The following is a 26,393-nucleotide window of genomic DNA, read 5'->3' as shown; positions in this document are numbered from 1 at the left end:
TGAAATGGTGCATTAAAAGTAAGTAGCAGCTGCCCTCCTTTTAATGAATACATATAAATATGTATATAATGCTAGGTATGCATTCTTCCAGAAGTTTTTTTTTTCCAAATACATCAGTGATCTACTGTATGCAAGTACATGATAAATTTTATGTACATGTAAGTTTCTGCACTAATTTTAATTCAGCATTTATTTGAAATCAATAAACCAGTGATTTCTCAAGTGATGCAGCAGATCAGTTGTCATTAGCTAATTTTCAGTTTACAGTCTGAAACACTAAACTTAAACTGTTTGTGCAAGTTCATCAGCCAGAGAGCAGATATGTGTAGTATTAACTGTGACCAAAGCAGAACAAATTGCATTTGTTCAGAGTAATGTTTTCTGCAAACACAGTATGAACAATCCATATCCTGTGAAATATATGTCATCCCTCTACCATCAGATAGACACCTGATAAATCAAGCCCAACTAAAACTCAGAATACTTGGAGAGTGTCCTATTTTTTCTGATGTGGTGTGTTTGTTAATTTTAGGGTTTATCTTCAAACAATCTACAATGTAAGAACAGGAAAACGAAAAGGAGGGAATGTGCTTCTTCTTGCAATTGAGACATATCCTCTGGTGGAAAATCCCGGAGGAGATAATATTCTGCATTGGCACTACAATGAATTCCTGCTCTGCAACTGGCATTTTTCTTTCTTCTGTATAATATGTAGGACTTAATCTGAAAAAGTCAAAAAAAAGGTGGGAGAAGCCTAAGCTTAACTTGTACACTGTGGAAAGTTACCCTCCTATTGTTGACAGCTCTGTCACTTCATATATCTAAATTAAATGGTTCTTTCCTCTGACTGTCCTGGGTGGGTGTTACTGCACATATGGCTTTTGGGCTTTAGTCTGCTCTTCAAAAGGATGATGAAGATTAGCATAGTCATTTAGAGCATAAGGATTTTTCTGAAAATGCAGTAGAAACTTGGCATGAGGAGGGGATCTAACAGAGGGCCAACAGAGAGCACTGGAACGAATGTTCTCTTCACCCAGGACTTTTAGATGTGTTACTTTTCCTCTTTTCTAAGCCCACAGGAAAAAACAACAGCTATGGTCATTTCCATACTCATATTTGACAAATCTTTCAAAGACCTTCATGTGAGCAAGGTTTCAAAAAGTAGAACTTGGATTTACTTTGAGATGCTTTGCATTATCTCAGTGTCAAAATATGTCACAGAGAGGGATGTGGGCATCTCTGGAGGATATTTGGTCACATAATAGAAACTGATTGCATTTAAAATATTTCATCTTGTTTATTATATTTGTACCATTAGAATTATTTTCAAACTTGCATGTGTTACTGTAACTCTAGGTGATGCTTTACAGAGATGGAAAAACTGACTCAGCTACTGAGTGCTTGTAGTCCAGTAAGTTAAGAGTGGATACAAAACAAGTAAAAAGGGTTAAAACTCAGTATGTGTTCACCTCTCTCTTCTGATCCCAGCCCTTTCCCAAATTTGCTCTCTGATATTTTTTACAGCGAGTGCCCTTTGACCTTGAGTTTTATGAGTAGAGCAGGGGTATCAGGTGGAAGGGAGTTTATGCAGAGTGTAAAGAAGTGTGTGATGTCAGAGCAGCAGTTAAGGAGGGGAGATAAATGCGGTTTGGTCAACATGGGCTTCCTCTGACTCTCATTGTGGACTTCCCTTAACTGGACAGTCAGGGCACCCTGTACCAAGCTGCTCGCAGGGATCCAAAATTTGCTTCAGCAGCTAGGAAACAAGTATTTAGAGCTGCTGACATGGACCCCAGCTTCCATCCACGCTAGATAGACAGACCCTGGCACCAGTCAGATCCAGGACAGAATTTCTGTTCCTTGGTCTTGCCACTGGACTGGAGCAGCTGGAAGGTGTCTGGTCTGCCAAAAGACACTCTGTACAAGTAACATTTTCTGGAGTGATGTTGCATCATGAGACATAGCACTGACTGGTCCCTGGGGCTGTCACAGCTGCTGCAGCCCCTCAGAGAATGGCAGACACAGCCTGCACTCAGTGTCTTTCCAAGGCTTGCAAACTGCATACTTGAATAGTTTTCACTTGAAAGCCCATCTTGATGTCATATCCTGCAATCTACAATGCATTAAATTCCCTTGGCTATAGTTCTGTTTAACCATCCTCACTAGCACATGGGACCTTGTGATTTGCCTGGCCACCTGAGTCCCCTCTGTTCTTTGTTCTGGCATGTAGTAAATGGTAAATAAATTCCAATGTGGGTAAGTGATGTTTCAGAGAAAAGGCTGTCTCCTTTCTCTGTGAAGTTTAATCATGTTCACCTTGTGTGGCTAAATTTGATGTATTTCAGCAGTATAATGAGAATAATGCTTTGTATTCTCAGCACAGTGAGACAATGTGTGATTAGTGTGATCAGTCACATCATGGTCTGGCAAATCCTCGCCTGGAACCAAAGCGGCATGAAAATGGGAAATAGTTTCTTCCCTTTGCTCTCATTACCTAAAGGCAAGATGTTTTGAAAGGAAATATCTGGTTGTCTTAGTTAGGAATAGAGAGAGTTGTGCTTTTGTGCAAAGGGCATTTTGGATTTGAATAATTTTATGTGTTTTTTTAAGTGTTTGGGTTTATAAATGTTTGAATATCATCTCTTTATTGCTGCTTCTCTTCTCCTTTTTAATTTTGCTTCTTCATGAGTAAATTCTAGCCTCATAAAATAGGACAGTGAGGGAGATTTCATTTAGCATCACAGTAGTATGATGGATTTTTTCCTATTTTGATGTTACAGAATTTATAACGAAACATTTCTTAATATTTCTACTTGGAGTAGAAATCTTACTTGGTTAACATTTGAAACATTTGAAATAACACTGCTTCTACTTATTAGTGTTATATGTTATTATACTCAGTGTTAGCCAAATAACTGTGATGGCAAAGTACATCTGAGTGTTCTATGAAGTGAGTATTCTAAGTTTTGCAAATATCAGAAGAAAGCTATTGAAGACTTTTTATCTCTTAGATATTTATAGGTAGGTCTAAAAGGTAAAATTTCATCAGATTTCTCTGTTTTCCAGTCAGTAAGTGCTTCAAGTGATGTTTCACTCCTCTAGTTTTAATTCTCGAAAGCAAAGGCAAACCAATCCCCTGAATCTTATTATTCTGTATATTTTGATACATTGATGACAAGATGAGGAATTGAGTCAATTAGAAGCTCCTTTTCTAAAGCAGACCTAGTGTTTGAGAAAGTTGCCAGAACTTCAACCTGAAGATTTTCAGTCTTCTTTCTATGACAAAAATGTTTTACTTGCATCTTTTGTCTGTTCTTGGCCTGGGTGGTGAAGAAAACCCAGGGTGAGGGCTCCAGTGTGGATGTGGAAAAGCAGGTAGATGTTCCTGGTCCTGTCTTTAATTTGCTCTTTCTGTGTAAAAGTTGTTTGAGATTTGCCTCTGTGCCTCAGCCTGTCCCTGCTCACTGTATGGGAGCAGGTGATGGATCAGGAGCAGCTAGGTTAGGTGTGTGCAATGCTAGTATAATTAGTGATTAATTCTGATGATCAGTTTTATCTCCATGCTCAAAATCTTGTTTCTGAGATTGCTGGTAACAGTGTTGGTTAAGTGTTTGCTCAGGTAGAGCTTTTTTGATAGCATTGCAGTCAATATTAAAACACTAATTATATCCTTCAGCTGATAGTGGTCTATGTTACAAAAACCAGCAATTTCTAAAAAAACTGGAAATGGCCATCTTACCCTGGTGCTCAAAAGGGTGCCCAGTGCAGACTGGAATAAGGGAGTGCCAGCAGGAGAGGTGGCAGTGCGGCACAGGGGTGTTCTCTGGGCCGTGCCAAGGTGAGGCTGTGATGCTGGGGACGAGAGAGGGACAGGAGGAGCTGCAGGCTACACTCAAGAAGCTGGCTATCCTCTCCTGCTGACATGCCCAGAACAACATGGAGAATGTCTCAGTGTTCTTCTGCTCTTCCTTGAGGAGGATGATAATTTGGACCTGTGTATGCAGTGAAAGCTGCTCAGACAATGAAAATCCAGACGTTTGCTAAATAGGTGATTTCCCAGACTCAAGACAGATGCCCCAAATCTTAATCTGGCCACAATATGTGTCGATATCAGAGGATTTGATTGTCAGAAGGAGCAAGTGAGCTGGGCAGGGTGGTTGGGAAAGGGAAGGGTGCAGCAGGAAGGCACAGGGGCAGCAGTGAGGAGCTAAAGGTGTCCTTCTGCCACAGCTTTGCACAGCTCCAGGGGCAGAGATGGCTCCAGGTGAGAGCACAGTGCTTCCAGGACGTGGTGTGGAGCACAGAGCAGGTTCTTCAGCCCCTGTGCTGCTGATTGAAGTTATTTCCTGTAATATTTTGGGGATATGCCAGTCTGGGGAATGAGTGCCACATTTCCTTCTGTCTATATTGCCCAGCATTATAACGAAGTTGAGGTTTGGCTTCCTTCAGAAGTTAAAAAAACCTCAAGCACTCCACAAAACAGAACTGTTCCCAGCTCCATGCTTCTCTTCACTCTGGTTTTCACCATGCAAACATTGATTTTGGCCTTTGCTTTTTACCAAAGCTTGCTGGAGAATTTGTGATTGCTATGGTTTATACAGCTCTTTTCTTAAAGTATTGTTTGTTTTCTTTATTTTGCTCTGCAGCTGCAAACCACAACAACATGATTTAATTCTGTGAAATCAGAGATCAGCACAAGTTGTTTTAGGGTTTTTTTAGATACAATCAGCCTGACGACAGATTTAGCTTGGCTTTCAGGTTGCTCAAATAAGGGGGTCTTGAGATGCATTGCAAAAATTAGAGATGATCCTGAAATTTTAGTTCTTTAAATCTGGGGAGGGGATGTGGATTTATTCCTTCTGTTCAGCTCTACCATTATAAAATTTAATTAAGAACTTATTAAATTAATTTGTCTGCTGAAGTAGTTAATAATTTGCTTAGAATAAGAGCCCTTTTACTCCTGTGTTTTCCATATAACTTCGTAATTCTCAGAACTTTGAAAGAAAACACACAGGCATAAAGTAATTGTTGGGGTTTTCCCCTCTCCTAATCTCCCTCTCCTTCATTTAGAGCTACATGTAGAACTATGTTGGAACTTTTAAAAATGTATTTTTACTTCATCCTTGACCTGCCCTAACTCAAAAGGTATGTTGATAGTTTCAAGAAAACCCACTAACATCTCTTATGACTGAGGAGTAAGTAAATTCATGAAATGAAAATTTTAGTCTCTCCATTTAATCTGACATTTAAAATATTCTAGCAGTTAATCTGAATTGCAAATTTAAAATTAATATATGTTTTTCTGTGTAAAATATATTACACTAAAACTGTGCAAAAGTGAAAAAAATCACTGTGAGTATATATGTCTGCACTGGTCTCATTTTGTGTTAGGCATTAAAAGCAGAAATAAAGCATCTGGTTTTGCACCATGACATGAAATTTGCATGCAATAATATTGTCTTTATGTGACATTTACAAGACAATTTGTTTTGTGCTATAATGACTCAGTAATGTATTTGTTTAAAAAAAAAAGGAAAAAATCCAAATCCCAATCTAAAATATATTGGATGCACCTGCTTTCTTACAACCTTGATTTATTAGCCCCTAGTGGTTTATTAGTCAGTGGGCTCTCCAGCCCCCTGCTTGGGCAGTAATCCCTGCCACTCCTGGAGCCCTTTCCAAAGGAGGACATTTAACTTTTACAGCAGCACCACAGCGCTGGCTTACAATTATCCTGTGATCAGCTGCAGTGGTCACATCTGTCTTCTCACCCATTTCTAGCTGATCTGGGACATCTCAGCAATAGGCCCTAAAGGAATGAGTTTGTACATAATACTTTGGCTCATTTCTATCCCAGTTACCCCAGTCCTCCTCCAGCCATCCAGACTTTCTGGCATAGCACTCTGACTTTCCTTTGAGGTCAGAATACGTCTCTGCTTTTTCTTATTGATAGAACTCAGCAGCATGCTGATAGCATTTCTGCCTTACCACTGAAGAGGTTTGGTCTATGCTCTCTTTATGAAAATTTCATGAAAATAACATTTTCTGTGGTAGTTTCTGTGATGGTGAAATGCTCCTCTTCTTACCTGTGGAAAACTGGAGGTGGTGTGGATGTAAAAATGTTGACCAGTGCAATACAGGATTTATTTAGACCTGGAGAGGCATAAAAAACTGTTCCTGTAACACAATCCCTTGCAAGAATGATCTTGTAAATTGTGATTTGAGTGTAGGATCCTGGTCTGTCAGCCTGTGCCAGCCTTGAGGAGGTATAAATGACTTCTGGCAGCTGGGGAGGGGCAGTGGGAGCTGTTTGTGCAGTGCACGTGGTACTCCTTGGACTTTGGACTGCTCTGACATGGGGCCTCAGGGAGGTAGCTTTGCCTTAGGGAGGTTTATCTTCTCACTTGCAGCATGGCCAGGACTTCTTTCAGTCAGGAGTTTTCCCACATAAGAAATTAACCTGCTGACGGAATTCCATGTTTTACCTTCTTTTTTTCTCTGAGAAAAAAATTATGCTCCAACATTTCTTTATTGCATTGACATCAAGTGCTTAAATCAGCTCTGGAAACCTTAGATAAAACCCAGCACACCAAAAAAGAGGTCCCATAATTAATAGCTTGAGTTAGTAAGCCTTGCTCTGGTAAAACAAAGCTTTCTCCCTTCTGTTATGTAACATTTTGGTGGTGAATCAGAAGCTATTGCGGTCTCTTCCTTTCTAAGAGTCTCATGTGCACCACTGTGCCCAGAGCTATAATAAGCAGGTTTTATCTTATCAGCTATGTTCTGCAATGCAGCCCAGCGTCTTGGGAGCATCTATTGCATTTACTTAACCCTTTCTCAAATGTCCTCATGGCTATGAGCTCCACTACCCATTCTTACTGTCCTCAGATGTGAATTCCAACTTTTTTTACACCCTCTGGCTACTCACTGTGTAGCCTGTAACTGGAGCTTTCCCCTGGAAGAAGGGAATTCCTGGGCCACGGTAGGGTTTGCTCCTGAAGTTCATAGTAATTTTCTCATACTGTGTTCCCTGATGGGAGTCTCTGCTATCCGCAGCCTACTTCACACATTCCCAAAGTGAGCTATATGCTCCAAGTCTGGTTGTGTTTTTTGGAGGGCAGTGTCTTCTCTGTTCCAAAGGTGCTACCCAAGGATGGCAGTGGGATGGATTAAGAAGGCAGAATGTCAGTGTTAAATCACAGTTGGATGAATGAGGCTTTCTGACGACTAGGACCAATCATTGTGATAATTGATGAAAATAGAAGGCGCAGAATTACAAAGACTGGCTGTGAAGACTTTGGTTAAAAGGTGGGGAAAAGAGGAGAACAGGAGCTCAGAAATGAAAGGAGACTTTTGCCATAGTAAATGAGACTGATGAAGTGTATATTTATATAGCTCTAGTTCTTCTAAAGAAGAAATCTTTGTCTCCAAACATTTTGAAAATTTTATTTACTCCTCCTCTTCATTCATATTTCTTTGTTGCTTCTAAAGAGCAGTGTGCCAAGCCTCATGCAGTGGAGATTAAGTCCTTTTCCCTTCAAGAGGTATTTCCTTGTTGTATCAAGAGAAGTGTCGAAAGAGCTCTTTCCTTGCTCTGGATGATAAAGCATGTTATATGCTGCTTGAACATTAATAGACTCTATTATGATGATTCATAAGTGTCTCCTAACAGCTGACTGTCTCAGCTACATATGGTTTCTCTGGAAAATATGATTTTTGGGAGGAAGAAAAACCAAAAAAGTGGGCTGTTTTTTGTGGAAATGTTTTTGCTTCTGCAGATGGCAAGGGAAAATAGATGTTTCTGGAAAGTAAGATTCATTCCTGCTGTGTTATGGATACTTTAGGTAGTATTACTAGTTTATATCAGGTAATCCAAGAATACCCCATCCTCTCTGGGACAAGGTTTGCAAGAAATAGTATCTCTTGTAAGATCACCTGATACTCTTGGAAAAACAGGCAAGTAATGGCCCACTATTTTTCCTTTGCTTTGCCTAGGTGTTTCATTAGACCATTGTGGCTACACCAATTTGATGCCTTTGATACTTCTCAATCTTGTTTTCATTCAATGTTTCTCAGGTATTGATGTTATGTCAGGTAATATTATCTCTGTCAGCATGGGACTATTGCACACTGTCAGCTTTATGACTGTTATGTGCTATCACTAAATGTCTCACAGAGGTGAACCCATTTCTTGGAAGTTACATTATTGAATCTGAGCATCAGCTTTTTTTTTTTTAAACGTCAGTCTTTATTCCCTGTGTGTTCTTTTAAATGTTTCCTTGGGTTCTTTTGTGTTTGTGCCTGCTTTGTATATCTGGGCTGTGTTCATCTGTCAACCCCAGCTATCTATGGAAGAGAGGGCAGTGGATTGCGGGCAGGTTGTGAAGGCAGAAAATGTCTAGAAATCAATTTTCACTGTGAAATCAGATGTGCTACCACAGGTACAGAAGCTCACACCTATTTTTAAAATATGGGAACATGGTTAGGCAAAGCAAAGCCTGCTTTCTTCCTCCTTGATCCCAAACAATTTAGTCTCCTTTTCTGGAGGAGTGGAAACACTTCTCCAGGGAGTGCTGAAAATTTATCAGCAAAAACGAGCATCTCTGGCATCTCACAGAAATGAGATGTGGAGTGGGTGGGAAAGCTGGAAGCAAGTGCCAATCCTAGTTTGTCCAGAGAAGCTCTATGCTATTGGAACACACTGGGCAAGGGGAGAGAAGGCAGCTTTTTTAGTGGAGACCTGAAAAGCAAAGAACTTTCTGCAGATGCCTGGCCAGCCCAGGGCTCAACAGGGCAGTGCTTATTGTAGTGGATACATCTGAGTTATTTTAAAAAGAGCATCAATAAGCAAACCATTAGCTTAAAATTGAGGTATTTTTTTAATAGTGTGTCTGATAGTTTTTTTTTAATAGGCAATGTGTACCATAGCAGTCTTTTTCTGTTGTAGAGATGCAATGAGAAAGGTCAGTCAAGCTACGCTCTTAACAATACCTTTTAGTCTCCTTTCCCAGCTTGGCTGCTGTATTGTGCCTGCAGCCAATAGAGAGGACCCACTTGTCCTCTCTGCCACACAGTTCTTAATGCTACATCTATATGGATTTCCATTCCCTAAATTCATTATAGAAATATCTATTCAATTAAATAATTCATATTCTCATTAAACTAGTTTATTACACCATATTTTATAGCCATTAAATTCACTAACAAAAAATGCATAATTTTGGAGACAGCTCCTGTGCAATATCTCATGCTGTGAGAAGTGTCATAGAGAGGTCCTGCATTTCATACAATGAGCAAAAAAGCCCTGTGAAATCTTTACAAATCCCAGTTCAAAAATGGGCCTTGAAAAATCTTGATCATAATAACTTAAAATTCAAATAAACACTACAAATCCCTCTTCTATCTTTTTTTCCCCCCTCAACAATCATCTTTCTACCCACTAGCTGATGCATGTGCTTGGTCAGCTCTGCACAGAGAGAACCTGTCCCCCAGGTTTCCTCACCCACACTGCTGTGAGTGCCCCTAGCATTGCAGCAAATAGGAAAAGCTGCAAGGAATCAACACCCTGTTAAATATTTAGGTGTCTCTTCTTGGATTATGTGAGTCTTTCTGTTTCTCATGTTAAGTTTGCTTTGCTTGAAAACTGTTTTTCAGATATTTCCAGGGGCACTGACATCTCCTGTATCCCATTAAGTGGCATAACCTCACCCCTGCTTGTTGTCTGGAATATATTGCTCACTCCTTTTCCAATAGTTTAAAGCTCTTCCCTCTATAATCATGGTAGTCAAGTCTTTGTTTGGCCTGTGCTTGTGTTGAGGATTTTGTGCTGTTTTTGAAGCAGGGGCACAGCCTGGGAATCCCAATGGAATTGAGCAGTTTAACTGCAAGCTATTTTATGGGGAATTTTCAGCTGGCATGGTGATACAACTTTGCCAGCTGGAGTCCAAAGGCTGTGCTTGATTTCCTGGCAATAAAGGTCATTGCACCCACTGTCATCCTTCTTGGAGAGGACAAAGAGAGACTGCTAGAGGAGAAGCTGCTCCGCTCTGTCATTGGGAGTGGAGGCACCATGTGCTGCCTACGTGATGCCAATTCTCTCTGCTTTAACTGGCTCTGAGTTACACACTGCATGTCTTTGTGCATCTGACAAATTATATGACAGGTTACAGATTATTCTAATCTGCTCTGCTACTCCTCTGGTATCTGAGAAGGGAGCGCCTGCCATATGTGCTGTGTTATCCTAGCTAGTGTATCCAACCTTGTTTATCTGTCGCCTTCACACCTTATGTTATTCTGTGATTCAAAACTGGTTTACTGTTAACTGTTTACAGTGATTTGAACAAGACACACTTGTCAAATAGACAGGAAAAAAGGTTTAATTGCTTATTTCCCCCAGTCTCCTGGGGCTGGATCTGTAGGATTCCATTAAAGTGATTAAGGAGAGAAGCAAACGGCATATGTAAGCTGACTTGTTTCCTGGCTCTCCCAGCAATTGTCCTTGCTGCAAGTTGACACCTTTAAATGTCCCAACTTTCATCCTTTCCTATCCCACTTTTTTTCTCTCAGCAGTAGAGATGGACAGGAGGGATGAGTTGTGCTTGAGAATTACAGACTCAAAAGGCTATTGTGCAAAGTATTGTCTGCTGCGCTGCTGATGTTTGGAATACTTTCTGTACTTGTTTTACTGTTACAGGAAGCATTTCACCCTGCAATGTCATCCCACATCTTCTTCCATAAGATCTTGTGAAAAATTTACATAAACAGACTTTGTCTTAGCAGTCGAGCACTCCCTCCTTAGAAACCTGGCAGGATGGAGAACAGCATGTGCAGCCTGTGCAGGGCAGGGTGTTCTTCGGCTTTGGAATGAGTCACAAAGCCTGATTTAAAGAATTCATGCTTAGTAATGTGACAGCTGTGATGATGGGTGTGCAGCAAGGAAATAGCTAAGGGACATGTTAAGTCACATGGGGAAAAGCAGATCTTGGCTGCAGATAAGTGTGTTGGTTTTCACCCATTTTGATGAAATGAAAGCTGTGTTGACCTGTTACATTTGTTCAACACTAGACTCATGGTTGGTGAATCAGTACTGTAGATTTAGAGTCAATGAGGCAATTCACAGTTATATATGAAGATCTCAAAAAGAGGAGGGGACACGAGCAATGTGATGAATGACGTGAGAATCTTTTCTAAAAAGTGCTGTAGTTTCATTGATCTATACAGTAAATTACATTAACCAGCAAAAATGACATAATGCAGCTTTCCCTTTTGAAGAAAGCTGGGGAAACAAGCGAGGTGAGAACTCTGAACAAATAGCTCTTCTGCCTAGTCTTGTGTCTGGTACTGATGTTTTCTGTCCTGTATGCTCTACCATTTCCTTTTTGGTGTTTTGCAGACAGTTTCTGAAGTGCATAAAGGGTCAGAGCAGCTGTGGCCAAGAGCAGTAATTTCGTTCTTTCTCTGCATGATTGCCTGCCTGTCTTTTAGGGGTTTGATATATGGATATATTCTATTACACATAAATACATTCTACATATAGCTGAAGTCAGAATTAGGCAGCAAGAAATTGGTCTGGCTGGAGATGCGAGTTTCTCTGCTTACGGAAAGCAGGGCTGGGAGACAGGTAATCTTCCATATCCCGTTTTCTTCTACACTGGTAAAACTGCTGTTCCAGTTGTTGTTTTTCTCATCTGCTTATCGTGAGTCTGTGATGCTGGACTGGAAAGTTCTGATGCTGGGGCTGAATTTGATGTTCGTAATTCAGCTTTTTATTTTTATGCTGCTGCATGGATACCCTGGTGTTTTAACAAACTTGCACAAATTCTGTGTATTCTGACTGCTCAGGAAGAAGAACTACATTTGTGTGAACTTCTTGTGGATCTGTAAAGGAAGTGCAGAATCACTCTCTCTTGTGTCTTTGACTTTGTACTTTCAATGTGGATTTCTTATTTCATCCATAAGCAGGTGCAGATTGATGAACTGTGAGTAAGTTTGATGCCATGCTGGGTTCAACTCGGGCTCTCTGGTACTATGCTAGTTTGGAAACCACTGGAAGTAGCCAGGTCAAAATATGCTTGGGCACATTTTTTCCCCTCTAAAAACCCTGCAGATACTCTTCCAGTGGCTACAAAGGTGTGTTACCCAGATGTGGCTTTACCCTGCTTAGGTATAGCAGAGTGGAGTGTAGAACCCAAGGTGGAACTAAAGAATGCTATTGAACTGCAGAAGATACTCCGGGTTTCCTGGTCAAAAGTTCCTACATGCATGTACTTTGCAACCCAGCCAGGACTTTCTGCTGAGCCCCAGCCCACAGGAAGAGCAGAGCACGCTGAGGCAGTGTGCACACAGCACATACAGGAATGTAATTAGCTCATGAAAATATTTGCTACCAGTACAACATGAGGCTTCTCAAATTAGTTTATGATAGGAGGCTGAATGCTGGGGTTTAAAAAAAACCCCAAACAAAGAAAAAATCCAACTACCTTGTTTTAAGTAGATTTAATGCAAAATTAAGGTAAAGGCTAAGAGGAATATAGTGCTTTAACAGTTATTATGTTTTAATGTATTCTCTGATTCATCCCAGCCCTGAGAAATTAACCCATTCTTGACAGCAATTAACAAGAAAGTCATGGTAATTCTTTTTAATAGATGGGGAGACAGCAGTTTGAAGTTGCCTTTATTTTTTCCAGACACTGGTGGAAGAAAAGAGGTTACTTTTTTTCCTGGTTAACTTTTTTATTTCTTGTTCCTGTCTTCATGCATGTATTGTGGTTTTGTTGTGCTTTTTTTAGTGTAGCTTTGAAAATTTCAGTGTCTTGAGGAAGAAATGCTTGGCCAAATTATGTCTTCAGTTACTTGTGGGGGGAAAAAAAAGTCAGAGAAATGTATTGACTTTGCTGGTATGAAGTTGGATGTTTTTTGAAGTAAGCCAGTACGAACCAACAGAAATTTATCCTTTTCTCTTTGTTCGTTTGTAAATTGGCTTGTATATAGCTAGTTATGAGGTCACATAACTAAAACACAGCTCTTTGTGTTTTAAATTCAATTTAAATTCAAGGCAGAGGGTCCAGCCCCTTCCAAAGGGAGGCGACCAAAGCAGCGTTTGTCTATTGGTAAAATGGTCAAAACAGTGATATCAAACCTAAAACCACCGCAGCGTTACTCTCTGGCTTTGCAAAATTATCCCTTCCATCGATGCTGGGAGGCAGGAGCCCTGGCGGCGGCGGGGCCCGGCACGGCCATGGCGAGCTCCGCGCTGCGCCGGGCGGCGGCCGCGCCCTTTGACCCCGCGGCCGCCCCGCGCTCCCTCAGCCCCGCGCCGCTCTCTCGTGTCGTCCGCAGACAAGAAAAAGGCAGGCAAGTTCCAGCCCTTCAAGAAGCTCTTCGGCAAGAGGAAGAAGAGAGAGCCCGCCTCAGAGTGTGAGGAGCCCAAATTGAAGCCCAGCCACTCCTTCGGCAACATCTGCAACGGCGCCTTCTCCTCGGATGACGAGCCGGGCGGGCTGAGGTGAGTGCCCCGCGCCCGCTGCAGCCCCGCACACACGGCCCGCGGGCTCCCCGGCTCTGGCGGGGCTAAGCCTGCCTTCTCCCTGTGCCGGGTGGCAGCAGTTTGTGCACTGCTCGCTCTGCAGCGTGTGCAGCTCTCCCTCCTCCACCTGCTGCTTTGGACCTCAGAGTCTCGCTGCTTGAGGGGCACGTGTGCCGCTCTGCAAATCGGAAATCCCGGGGGGAAGCAGACATGGATTTGAATCCAGCTCTGTGATTTAACACAGAGCAGAGGTATTAATGGCACCCCTGTTTTTCAAACTGGGAGGAGAGAAACTTGAACTGGCTGCTATAGATACTTTATTGCATGCATTTCCCTGTGAGGTACTATCTTTGGGTTATCCTTTTTCACTCTATCCCAAATAATTTTTGCATGGTAATTGGGGTCAACAAACAGAATGCTTTTATTTTAAACCAGTTTGAATGTGGAGTAGAAAAGGGGAACGAGGGGAGAGAGGCACCTGAAAATCAGATCATATTCCAGTGACAAAGGAGGATGACAGAAGGACAGCATGAGAATTTTCTGTGGGGATGGTGGGAGTACGAAACTGTACAGAGGAAACAAGTTAGCAATCTCTAACTAGGAACAGGAAAACAACCCCAAGCAAGCAAACAAAACCCAAACAAAAAACTCCTTGCCCCAAGACCAGATGCACAAACTGCAAGAGTCAGTAACACTTCTATTTCACTTTCCAACTGCTCATCTCAGAGAGGTTAGCTGACCCCTGATCAAATCCTGCTCTTTTGGAACAAAAGGAAGTGTTTGCACTGGGAAGTGTATCTGGAAGTGTAACAAAAAACTCTGAAAGGGTAAAAAAACTATTCCAAATTCCTCTGCTCCACAATGAATCAGAAGTGTATCAGAAGTATCACCCTGAGCAGTATTTCTAATGGTGTCTATGAAAACATGATTAAAAAAATTATTTATTTGGGGGATTTTTTAGCTCTGGGTTTTTTATTCCATTCTGTGAAATTCCAGGTTTCCTTTTGGTTCTGTGGTGTAGTTTTGTACACCTCTTTTGCTCGTCCCAGCTTTTTCAGAAAATCAGTACTGAGTGAAGCCACGCTGTAGCTGGAGGTGTGACTGAGCACTGTTGTGACGCATTGCCTGAGTGCACGATGCCAGGCCACTGTAGAAGGTTTTAGTTTTAAGGTTTTAGTGCCTTTTCCCTCACAAGTAAACTCAACTGCATGGTCTCACTATCAGGCATTTCCCACTTGGCATAGCTGAAAATGCAGCGCTGCACCCAGAAACAAACAGTGATATGGGAACTTGTCCTGTTCCTCAGCAGTGACATGAAGGTGTGGCAGACCTTGTTTGAGACTGTTAAATGTTTGCATTTTTAAACCTATTAATTTTTCTAATTAACAAAAGCATTAAAAGTTAGCTTCTGGTGGAAAAATCAGACTGTACAATTTAAATCAGAGGGGATTGGTAAATGTGAAGGGTCCCATGTCTCATCTCAAGTGGACCATTTCTTTCTGTGATTCCTCAGAGGTTTTTGTCTGCTAGAAATACTCAGTCAAAGCTCTGTTTTTCCTGTTGGTTTTCATGGAGCAAATATTGCTGGGATTTGATGATAATTTTCAGTTTGCAGGTGGTTTTTGCCACATTACTCATTTTATAACAAGCATAAGTGTTCAGTGCAGTGCATTAAATTGCTTTGATAGCTTAGTTTTGCCACTCCAGTCTGTTTTCAACATCTTCCATCCATTAAATTTTTTTGCCTTTCCTGTAATTTCAAACGTTTATGAATTGAGTGCAGAGATAGGCTGTCTAACTAAAATAATACACATCATTGTTTACAATTTATCTAACAGTAAATGCATTGCCATACTTTCCACTATTCACACAGAAACAGACTAGAGCAAATACAAATAACCAGTAGTATATTTACATAAGCAAAACCCTGAGAAGTTTTGTAAAACCATTTGCTTCAAATTCTTTAAGAATGTACAACTACCATATAGTGAAAAAATCTTAATAAAAGGTCCAATGTTCCCATTCCTTTAATAAGCTATATTTCTTCCTCAGCCTGTACATGAATTTGTTATCTCCAGATGTGTCCTGTGGACATTTAGCTTTGTTTTGGGAAGAGGAGATGGTTGTTTTGAAAGTATGTTAAGGGAGGAAGCTGCTTCAGGAAGGTAGAGACAAGCAAATGAATGAGTGTGGGCTAAAAAAGACATCTGTATTGCTTCCAAGACCCAAGCTAGTATTTCACCTGGTGCTGTATTGGCTTACAAGCCTGCTCACAGCTAACACCTGAATCTCTAATGGAGGCTGTGCTGACTGGCTGATGCAGACGTGCCCGGAGCAAAGCAATTGAGGTAATCTGCATGTGGTGTAGATTGACTAGCTGAGTTGGAAGCAGCCTGAGAGATCTGCCTGTCCATCCTTTCTTACATCCTGGATTCATCAGATGCAAATAACTTACTTGGTATCCTGATGTATGCACACTTCAGCCTCTTTATTCATCTATGTTATTTTGCAATACCCAGGTGGGAGGTTTCCTGCTGCAGTTTGTCTGGAATTCCTTTTCCTGTTTCTATATTGCCCTTCTTGAGTTTACAAAGTTAAAACTGTATTAATTAACTTTCTGCCCTAACCATAAGGGCTGGGAGATAGAAGTACTGACTACAAGAAGTCTCCACAAGTTTGTGGAGCTTCACTGAAGTCTCCAGGAGCTTCTGTTCTGAGGCTATGATTTGGCACCTTAAAAGACTTTGTATCTGTCTTTTTTGTCACAGTTGACAAATACTCAACTTCTGAGAAAGCACTGTGAAGACAGACCTGAAAGGGTGCTTGTGCAGTGCCCTGCTGAAGTTTGTCATTCTGGCTTGATGTGTAGAGGCAGTGGGGAATTAAATTTCTGTTATTGGGGGTACAGTAGAGTACCTCTCCTTAGGCTGAATGCAGTATTTCAAAGGACCTGGAATTAGACCTGTCAGGTGTTTAGGACTCAAGTGTGACATCACTGACCTTCCAGGAAAAAGCCTCTGAGCAAACTTCAGTGTCTTGGCAGTGACTGCCACAAGAACAGGACCCCTTTACTTGCAGCATTGGGCAGTTCTGTGTGAAGCAATCTAGATCAACGGTAAAAAGTGATCTGTCTACCCACTTTGAGTTTCAGAGAGGTACCAAGAAATTTTCTCTCAGTAACATTCATTTTTCATACGCTGGATATCTTTTTTTTTTCTGTATATTAACTGTATTTCTGCAATTGGCATTTGCCAGCCTTAATTTCCTTTCCAAGTGCCTCATTTTGAGTGCCTTGTGACCCCAGTGCAAGTGCCTTGTTGCTGTGGTAGTCTACCTTCTCCTAAAGACTTCACCTTATCAGAGCTCTGATTTCAGCAAGTATCTCTTCAAGCCCAAGCAGAGCCAAACAACATAGGAACATTGTAAGAAGTTTTGTTTCAGATAAAAAACAGGCTTGGGTTTTCCTTGCTTGTTTCAGCTGACATGCAGACACCTAGAAAAAGTTTCTTATTTCTGGGTTATGAGGTGTTTTGAGGCTGTTTCAGAACAGAAAAGATTATGGCTGCAGTTTTCCATTTGCATTGCTTTTAAAAATAAATTTTATTACAGGTTTTGGTGAAATTAGAGTTGTTTCTCTTTTTGTAATTTATATTGCAGCTGAGTAGCACAGAAATAGGAGCCACAACCACCCTATGAATGGCCATTTCTGGCATGGCCAGAGCAGAGTAGGGAAAGCCTTCCTGAAGTGGTTCCTGGTGTGTTGAGAGAACATAAGGCTCGCATCACACTCAGGATTTCTGCTGACCTTAGCTTTTCTTGACACCTCAAGTCTTGACTTCCTCCCTTCTATTACAAGCTTGCTGTAGTTTTTGTGCTCCAGAAGTTTTCTTCTCAGGTCTAATAAAACTGGAACATTTTACTACTTGTTCCAGTTTTATCACTTAGTAGAAATTTGCAGTAAATGCCTTTAGCATGCCTTTTGTTTTTCGAGCTGCTACTCGAGTGCTAAGCTGCCTGTAGTTTGTATATGATCCTGAGAGCCCTTCAGTAGAGCATGTTTCTGCAAGTGCTGACATTTTGTATCAGGTGCTGCTCTCTTTCTCCTTTTTAACCGGTCTTTTGTCCTCAGGCCTGACTATGACCAGCTTCATTTTCACCTCAGTAATCCCAGAACTGTTTTCACTCTGGTCTTCACTTCTATCCCATAGGCTGTCTTGCTGTATTCTCCTGGAAAGTTAGGCTGTCTCACAGCCTACTTGTCCTCTCCCTTGCCTCCCTTTTGGTTGTTTTTGTTGCACTCCCCCTCCTAATCATCATGTGCTTCATATCCTTTCAGGATTCTGCATGGCAACTGTAATTTTCAGCAGCTGGTGAGGTCTAGGGCTGGGCTCTGAATAAAACAGATTTGTCACCTGTAATGTAATGTACTGTCTTATTTCTCTTCCTTGGCTTCCTTATCAGCTAAATGCAGTTTCTATATAACACCTATTCCTGCCAAGGCTAATGTAGACTTTTCACTTACTTTTCTGTACATTTTGCCATGTTTCAGGGCAAATTTTGTGTAAACATATGCTGCTATTTCACAAAATAGTGTCACATGCAGTGGATTGCCAGGTCAAATGTGGAAGCTGGACCATTTAGAGCTCTGTTCCTTTTACTAGTCTGCATAGTTTTATGCTAACTGGTGAATTATTCACATCCTCAAGCTGCATTAGGAGCCACTTGCAGAATTACTGTAAACCAGGGCCATACTTTTCTTTGCACATGCTGACACCTCCTGAGATTAGACAATTAATGAATAATTACATAAAATTTGTTTGCTGAGAACTGTATAGTCCCACCCAATCACCCTCTTGTCGGGCAGCAGCAAAGGCAGAGCCACTCCCTCAGGGAAGGTGAGCAGGACACCAGGAGGATCCCACAGCAGGAGGGGTCCATGGTCCTGCTGCAGGTCCATAGCTGGGAAGGCAGGGCCAAGGGCAAGCCAGGAAAATGGTCTGCAAACTGAGGTCTGGATCCAAGTCCCCATGACCAGCACAGCTCTGTCTGAGCTGCAGACCAGCACTTCTCCAGCATGCCTCAGGCAGGGACCAAAGCCTCAGGTGTGATCTTCAATAGAACTCCTGGACCTGTGTGTGCAGGTGGAGGCTCCAGATGAGGCTGATCAGGGACATTAGAGCTTGTTAGTGCACTCAGGGCCTTGATACTTCCCATGGTTAATTTTATGCCCCTAATTATAATAATTTTAGTTATATTATTAGCATGATGCATCAGCTACTTAAGGCTAGGCTTGATCTCTACTTCTTAGAAAAATAAAATTATGGTGAGTTCATAGGTTCCATGTCCCTTGATGACACCAGACTGGAGCTTTGCATTAAGATAATGCTGTGTGATATCTTTGAAGAGAGCAGGACTACTCTGAGCCTGGCTGCACAACTCATTGTTGGCATCAGTGGGACTCAGATGGGTCATAACAGGGGGACTGTGCCACTTTCCCAGGGTTGGTGCCCTGAAATTCAGTGGTTCCTGAAGGTGATATGAATATATATTTAGAATGAATGCAGAAATTATCTCTAAGTTTACTTCATGAAAAAGATTCCCTGTTGAAATGTCCATTCAGACTGTGAGGCCCATGTTTGTGGATTTGTTAATGCAATGAATTCATGTGCTGTCTGGGCACAGCTCAAACTCAGAATCATGTTGCAGCATGAACAATATTCCCCATCCAGGCGTGAGTTAGAACCAAAACTCTCCTTCCAGCAGATGAAAAAGAGGATGCTAAAAATATATCTCAGAATTACAATCCATTTTCCTCTATTACAGTATTAATGCATCTTTGGAATGACTAGAAAATGCAATTTATGTTTTTCATCTCTAGCTGCCCTGGAGACATTCATGGGAGATGCAAAATGTTGAATCAGATTTCGTTTTTAAAACAAAACATCAAGTAGAGGCAACCTATCACTGCACTTGTCATTTCCCTCAGACAATATTCTGGGAAGTTGTTCTCAGTTTCCTTTGAAGAGATTATATGAAGGGTCAATACCTGGCTAAACCAAATTCATTCTTGCTTTGCATGCTTTTTGAATTTTTTATTGTTTAAAAATGGCTTTATGTTAAAAAGTTGACTTTGATCTTTAACAACTACAGAATTGGTTTCTAATGGAAATCTAAAAGAGTGAAAGTCATGAGACTCTGGGTTTTTTGGACTCAATCTTTATAAACATAAAGGAACAGAAAAACTCATTCTTTCCCTTTATTTTCCAGTTTCTATTTCTAACTCTTTAATATCAGAGTGGGAGGAACATTTATGACACACCAAAAAGGCAACTGGTGGTGTGAGATTTCTGTACTTCAGTATTGCACCAGCATGGGATTATATAAGAGCTGATGTCTCAGTATTCCTTTCTGGAAAAGCTTCCCCCTTTTAAAGGATCACAAATTTGTCTTTAAGAGAAATATAGCTCTGGAGAAAAATGGGGTCTAAAAACATCGTAGCCACCAGTGTCAATACAATAATATTGTATTCTGTGCATAAGTGTCCCTGCACGTGCTCTGATGCAGCTAAGGTGCAGTCCCACAGCAGTAAATGCTGATTGGTGTCTGACTCTTTCCAACAGCTCTCTAGATATGCAGCTAGAACATTTCTCTGAATTGTTTCATGTGAACAATGGCCACTAATAAGGCCAGAAGAGGTGATGGGAACACATGGAGGAGAGGATAAAGGGTGTGATACCTCACTCAGTCCTGACTTGAGGTACCTAGAGCTGATGGAAAATCACATCCTAAATAGATCCGTAGCAGTGGATGGTGAGGGAGGCTCCAAAGAGGGTCTCTGTTGCATTTCATGGGAAAGAAATAAGACTTTTCCTGCAGCTCAGGGTGGCCCATTCTACTGTGAAGATTTGTTTCACATCTCCTAGTTTCTTGGCACACACAGACACCTCAGCAAGAATGAGGAAAGAGCAAATGGAATTTAACTTTGCTCTCAGTATGAAAAAATTAGTTTTGAAAATTTGTGTATTGCAATTGAAACTGGAACATGATATTTGGGTTGCAACACATCTTCAGAGAGAACATGTTAAAAGTGCTTTGTATTTTGATATAACACATCCATAATTCATGTAATTTAGTCAGGTTTCTGAAAGCGAGTCAGATGATGATTCAACTATTTTCAGCACAAACAGCCTCTGAAGTGTCATCACTGGAATTATCAACAGAAGTGCTCATAAACTGATGCCCCTGTTTTCCCACATCTCTTGGAAGTGATATGGAAGTTTGAAACTGTAATACCTTCAGCCATGGCTATGACTGTAGCCCATATCTCTGTCATGCTGTGAATTTGTTGAAATCCACTCCTGATATTGACATCCTGATATTCCTTTTAACTGAAGGGAGAACAGTCTATAAATGTGGATTGTGAGGATGTTATTGTATAAAGACTTCTGAGAAAAACTTCAGAGATGGGTAGCAGCAAAGGAAATTCTATTATTCATACTGTATTATGACTTAAATTCAGTCTTTCCAAAAGTAGAACATGAGCAAAATAAAAATACAGTTGAAAAAGGACCTTTGGGATATAATCTGTCAAATTCACAACTGGGAAAATGTGAAAGGACTGTGGTCTCCAAGGGAGTAAAATAAGAGACCTTTCAGAAAGTACAAGTGGCTTGGAAATCACCTTAACTGCTATTTAAACTTGCCTGTAAAAGGAACTAGGTTACTACGATGTGTGAATATTTTTTTTCCAATGTTCTTTAGCCTACATAGATATTTAAACAAAATTCTTGAACTATTTTTACCAGTTGTTGGACATGTGGCTAACAGAATTGCTCATTCACCCACTTCTTAAATATTCAGCATATTTGCAAGGCATTTCAAAGGGATAGAGTAGAGAGCAGTCTGGCATTAATTCACTGTGGGGTTTCTTGTGGCTGTTTCATGTTCTGACAATATGGAGTTATGTTATATTACAAAGTCAACAAGAAAACAAAACCAGAGACAAAACCTTTCAGATACGTTTGTCCTCCCTTTTGTTATGAAATAAAAATGTGTGTGCCTTGTAACAAGGGGGGTGAGAGAGAGAGCAGTTGGTGTCTGGGAGAAGCTGGAGATGCTGTAAATGCTTAGCATGGTCCTAACCTGCCCCTGGTACCATTGTGGGCACTTGTCAAAGACAGGGCTGGATTTTCAGTGGTGATGTACTTATGGTTGCAGGTCACATGGAGCTGCCAAGCTGCTTCATGTGACATGGTGTCCCTAGAGGAAGTTTTAAATTAAATTTAGGCAAGTTTGCAGGCAGGAGGAGAAACTAGATTCCTAAAAGCGTCCTCAGCTCTGAAGCAGATTGGGGAAGATTTTCACTCACAGCCATGTCCCGGGCAGTGCACCAGAACTGACCTCAGCTGTTGCTCTTTTCTTCCATTTCAGAGATTCAGGTGTTACCAGGCAATTCCTACAGTCAGAGTATTCCTGCTGTTGGTCAACTGCAGTTTTGGGGTTTGAACTGCTGGAAAATTCTCTTCAGTTTCAAAGCTGCTGGTTGGCTATTCCCAACTTCAATATTAACAGTTCATTAGTAAGGTCAAGAACAGCTTCCAAACAAGTCACTGAACTCTTTGGTGCCTGAATTGCAACCCTTGCCTACTAATTAGTTGTAACAAACAACACAAATATACATGAGGTGTCTGATATTAAGTATGAGAAGTCCAACCCACTGGAGAGCAAAAGAGGTGACTGGTGTTGTATGCACAGTGAGTAGCTGTGAGACAAAGCCACAAGTACCTGAGCCACAGCATAGCTGGAAGAGTATTTGAGAAAGGAGAACAATGTGACCTGGACTATGCATTCTCAGCAGATCTCTCAGCTCAAAGGTAAATAGCAAACAACCAGTTCCCACTGGCCTTGCCTTCTGCACCTGCAGCAGGCTCACACACTGAGCAGTGCCAGTGCCAGAGGGCTCGCATGGGCTGGTTTGTCTGTTTGTGTGTGTGTCCTTCCCACCTTGTTGAATGCCATGCTGGAGCTTTCAGTTCAAACAGGCCTACACAATTATATGAGAAAAGCCACCTTTCACTCTGTTTCATGTCAAACCATTCATTTCCAGGCCTGCTAGGAATTTGTCTCTGTGTAAGGGACGCTTCTCAAGTTGTGGTTCACTGGTTGACTCCTGGCTGGCCAAGCAAGGTGCAGGTATTTCAATGCCATGCAATTTTCCCACAGCTCTGTGTACAGACTGAGACACAGTCATTCGGTATAGAAACCTTTTTAGAAGCAGGTTTAAAAATATAATTTTATGGTTTCTCTAATAAAAGTTTTCTAAAAGAAACTTTAAAGGTGTACTTTAACAGCCAGAGGCAACAGAGTTGTGGGTTTTATAAAAAAAAATCTAACATAGAATATAGCATCAATTGAATGTTCCTCTTCTTCCATGGCTAAAAGTGTTGTGGAATATTGACCAGCTCTTTGCCTGACTGTTTGTTGGTTTGTTTCAAATTAAGCATGTTGCTCAAATATTAATCTTGATGAAAAGAAGTTTTTCAGTTAATCTGTGATTGTATGGAAGATTAAATGATTCAGAGAACTGTGTGTGTTCTCCCCCAAAAATTGATTATTTTGTGAGTGCAAAAGATCTTACATATAAATGAGAGAGAGGGAGAGGGTTTGGTGCACTTTTTATCCTGTTATTTTCAGGTTCTCTCTAAGAAATTCTGTTATGAAAGTCAAGAACAGTCTATCATCTAATCAGTTTCAACAAGGTTATGTAACCCTATATGACACTCTCCCTTTGTAAGAAAAGATTATTGTTTTTACTTAAAATACCTCAGGGGAAAATGAGATTAAAATGTAATAAATACATTCCTCATTTATTTGTTTCCAAAGTATAAATAGAAATATCTTGAACACTTCATGAACAATTAGCACATTTTAAAAGGCAGAAAAGATAATATACTGATCTTAAATGTGTGGAACTTAATTTTTCTTGTTCTTTTACTTACATCTCTTGCTGGAAGTATCATCTTCCTTGCTTTTGCTGAAATATTTATTTATAATGTTTTTATCATATGTAGAACATTATGTTGGATAGATCTGTATCAAAACTGTATTTTTTTTCCCCTTCAAGTTGTTTCCTGAAACTCTGAGTGGGTTCTATATGGTTGCCAACAAGTTATTAAAAGTAGAGATTTAGGACCTCACAGTTCTTCTGGTTTTTTTAATTGTGGCTTTATCATGATTATAGATTATGAGCTTTTCACTTACCATGGAGTATTCGAGGTAAGACAAAACATAACTTGCAAACAGATACATTTTTCCCTCAGTGTGCCCCCAAATCCACTAGCCTTTTAAAAATTTTTTTAACTCTAAGTTTTCTTACGATTAAATTCATTAGAACGATTTCTGGTAAATTAAACCCCTTTTTGTTTCATGCCTTTGCCTGTGGACTTCAATCAGAGCCATATAACAGGTTCATGTGTGACACACCCTCCTCCTTGGCATCAGTGTTCAGTTTAGCAGCAGCACACGGGCATTTCTTGCTCTTTGTGGCTAATCAAGGACACACAGCTTGGTGCCACAAGCTTCTGAGCAGTCTGGGGGTTTGGTGATAACCTTTTATTGTCAGTGTCATCATGCTCATGGCCATAGCAAGTGCCGAGTAATCAGCTAAAGGAGGCAGCTGTATAGAAGAGGCTTCCTGCCCTGTAACACTTCTTTTTGTGTTACAGAGCTCCCTTTGCTTGGCACCTGCTGTTTTCTTTGACCAGGAGTGACAGTGTGTCACTCCCAGGCAGGGGCACTGAGCATGAATACACTTTCTTAGACGTGCAGTCTGGCAATGTGTGCATCCTCACCATCTAGTTTGTATCCTCAAATAAACAAAATCAGTTGAACTTCTCAACACTCCTATTAAAAACACACAACTCTAGGTCCTTCCAGGGAGGCAGACTGTATATAAAGGAATCGTGCACCTCCATTAAACTTTTGAAAACAAAAAGTGTTTGGATACCTCTCCTCTGAGAATGTACAAAGGTTTTGTGTAGAGGACAAGGTGGGGGCTGAATCCATGCGGGACAACTATAATATGAAGAGTCACTCTCATAAATTAATTGCAGTACTTACGTGTTGACTGTTTTTTTTTTTAACAGATCCTCCCATTATTCTATGGGCAGTAGAGCTTTTTCCCATGACAGTATTTTCATACCTGATGGGAGAACAGAGAGTGAACAGGCCATTCAAGCAATGTCACAGGAGAACGTTTTAGGAAAAGTCAAAATTCTTCAGGTAAGAAATTGCCAGTGGGAAAAATATTTAAAATGTGGAAAATGGTCTCCAGAACATGTTAAATGTGCATAAAGATGGGTTGCTTTTCCTATAGCCTTGAGACTGATTCTCAGCCTTGTTAAGTTCTCTGGCCAGAAGCCATTGCAAGTAATTCAAATAATCTGCAGAAGTTACAGATTTTGGTCTTGAAAAGTACAGCAGTGATGCTGTAAACCTATCTGCAGAAAAATCTGCACCTGTGGGATTCATCTGAATTGAACTCATGGTTTTGGCGTGTCCTGATCTGTATGCCTAAATCATATAAATGTGGTAATGAGAGAAAAAAAGGAAGGCAGTGTTGAGGGCAGGGAATGGCATGCACAGTGAGACTTCTTTGCAAAGCCAATTTAATTATATGTTTATATGTATTGCATTTTTTTCTCCTTTTTCTCTCTGCTCTTTCAATGGTTTTGATGGAAGGTGGATTTGTTTATCTCTCCAAAGCATAAACAACATATTTGAGTATTTGCTTCTAAAGAGCATTATATGATCCACTTTCCCTTCTTTTCCAGGACTCTCCCATTAGTGCTCAAATTAATTTTTTTGCTTTACTCCCTGTATATCTGTAAGATTCACAGCTTTATGCCTTTCTAGACCTTGAGAGAGCTGTCCTTCAGAAACATGTTGCACTTTGCTGTGCAGGATGCTGACATATCCTGCCAAAATGCTGATGAATTTTTAATGCTGTGCAAGTGCTGTTACCCTGAAGATGACTAGCAAAATACCATTGATTTCTCTTACCTCTGAAGTCTACCCACAATCCATCTTTCCTGGTGAGTGAGAGGTCCTGAAATTAGACAGCTGTGACCTTCAGGATTGGAGCTGTTCTGCCTCCTGCCTGGTGCTGTCAGCACACGGAGCACCTGCCCAGTGCCAGCTGTGCTGACTGTGGATGGACTCTGGAGTAAAGCCACACTAGGACTTCTCCAATTCCTCTGTGCTGGCTTTTCAGCTTGAGTTTCCCTGGGTCAGGTAGATTCAGTGCATGCTATTTTCCTGGCTGGAAACCACTATATTTCAAATGACTGCTGACTCTGGGCCAAGACCTGAGGTATGTGGGCCTGTCCTGCAATGTCCCACAAAGCCCCCCAACTCTTTCAGGGAGCTGTGCCCTCCCTGTCTGTTGGATTTGCTTCCTTAGCCTCCGTATACTAGCTTTTCTCTGAATAACTTTTCACTTCCAGTGGTGTTTTCTATCATAACAAAACTCAGCTTAAAATTCTTAATGGAAATTAGTACCTTTGCTAAACTAAGCCATCTGAGAAAAAGTATAGTTAATGCAGTTGGTAACAACCATGTTCACTAAGCAAATGCTAAATCAAGAAAATTAGAGCAAAATTTCACCCTTGAAAGTCACAAAATAAATAGCCAGTGGTACTCTCTTGCTCATATTAACTTTGCATAAGCGTTTTTTTTTAGTGTGGTTAATTGCATGTATTTTAAGGGGCAATATTGTTTCAGCTGCTTGATGTAAAAAATGTGCTTGCCTTTTTATTTAAAATTGAATGATGGTAGTTCATTTTTCTCATTTTAGTGTAGCTGGAACCCA

General features: G+C 40.8%; 1 protein-coding gene across 6 annotated transcripts in view; it reads left to right on the top strand.

Moving 5' to 3' along the window:
- Positions 1-26,393, top strand: part of CRACD (capping protein inhibiting regulator of actin dynamics) — a 129,728-nt gene that overhangs the window by 78,159 nt on the left and 25,176 nt on the right. For 3 of the 6 annotated variants that reach the window (XM_039699142.1, XM_039699140.1, XM_039699141.1), the window contains 2 exons: positions 13,339-13,504; positions 24,670-24,805. In XM_039699142.1, the coding sequence (XP_039555076.1) occupies positions 24,686-24,805 (120 nt within the window). In that variant the 5' untranslated portion in view covers positions 13,339-13,504; positions 24,670-24,685. Of the gene's footprint in view, positions 1-7,995; positions 8,077-11,534; positions 11,621-13,338; positions 13,505-24,669; positions 24,806-26,393 lie in introns of those variants that run through there. The other 3 variants (XM_039699138.1, XM_039699139.1, XM_039699143.1) reach the window with 2 other exon arrangements.

The sequence above is a fragment of the Passer montanus genome, unplaced genomic scaffold, assembly GCF_014805655.1.
Source record: "Passer montanus isolate IOZ18808 unplaced genomic scaffold, ASM1480565v1 scaffold13, whole genome shotgun sequence".
Lineage (NCBI taxonomy): Eukaryota > Metazoa > Chordata > Aves > Passeriformes > Passeridae > Passer > Passer montanus.
The sequence above is the reverse complement of the archived record's forward strand: the minus strand, read 5'-3'. Positions and strand labels throughout refer to the sequence as shown.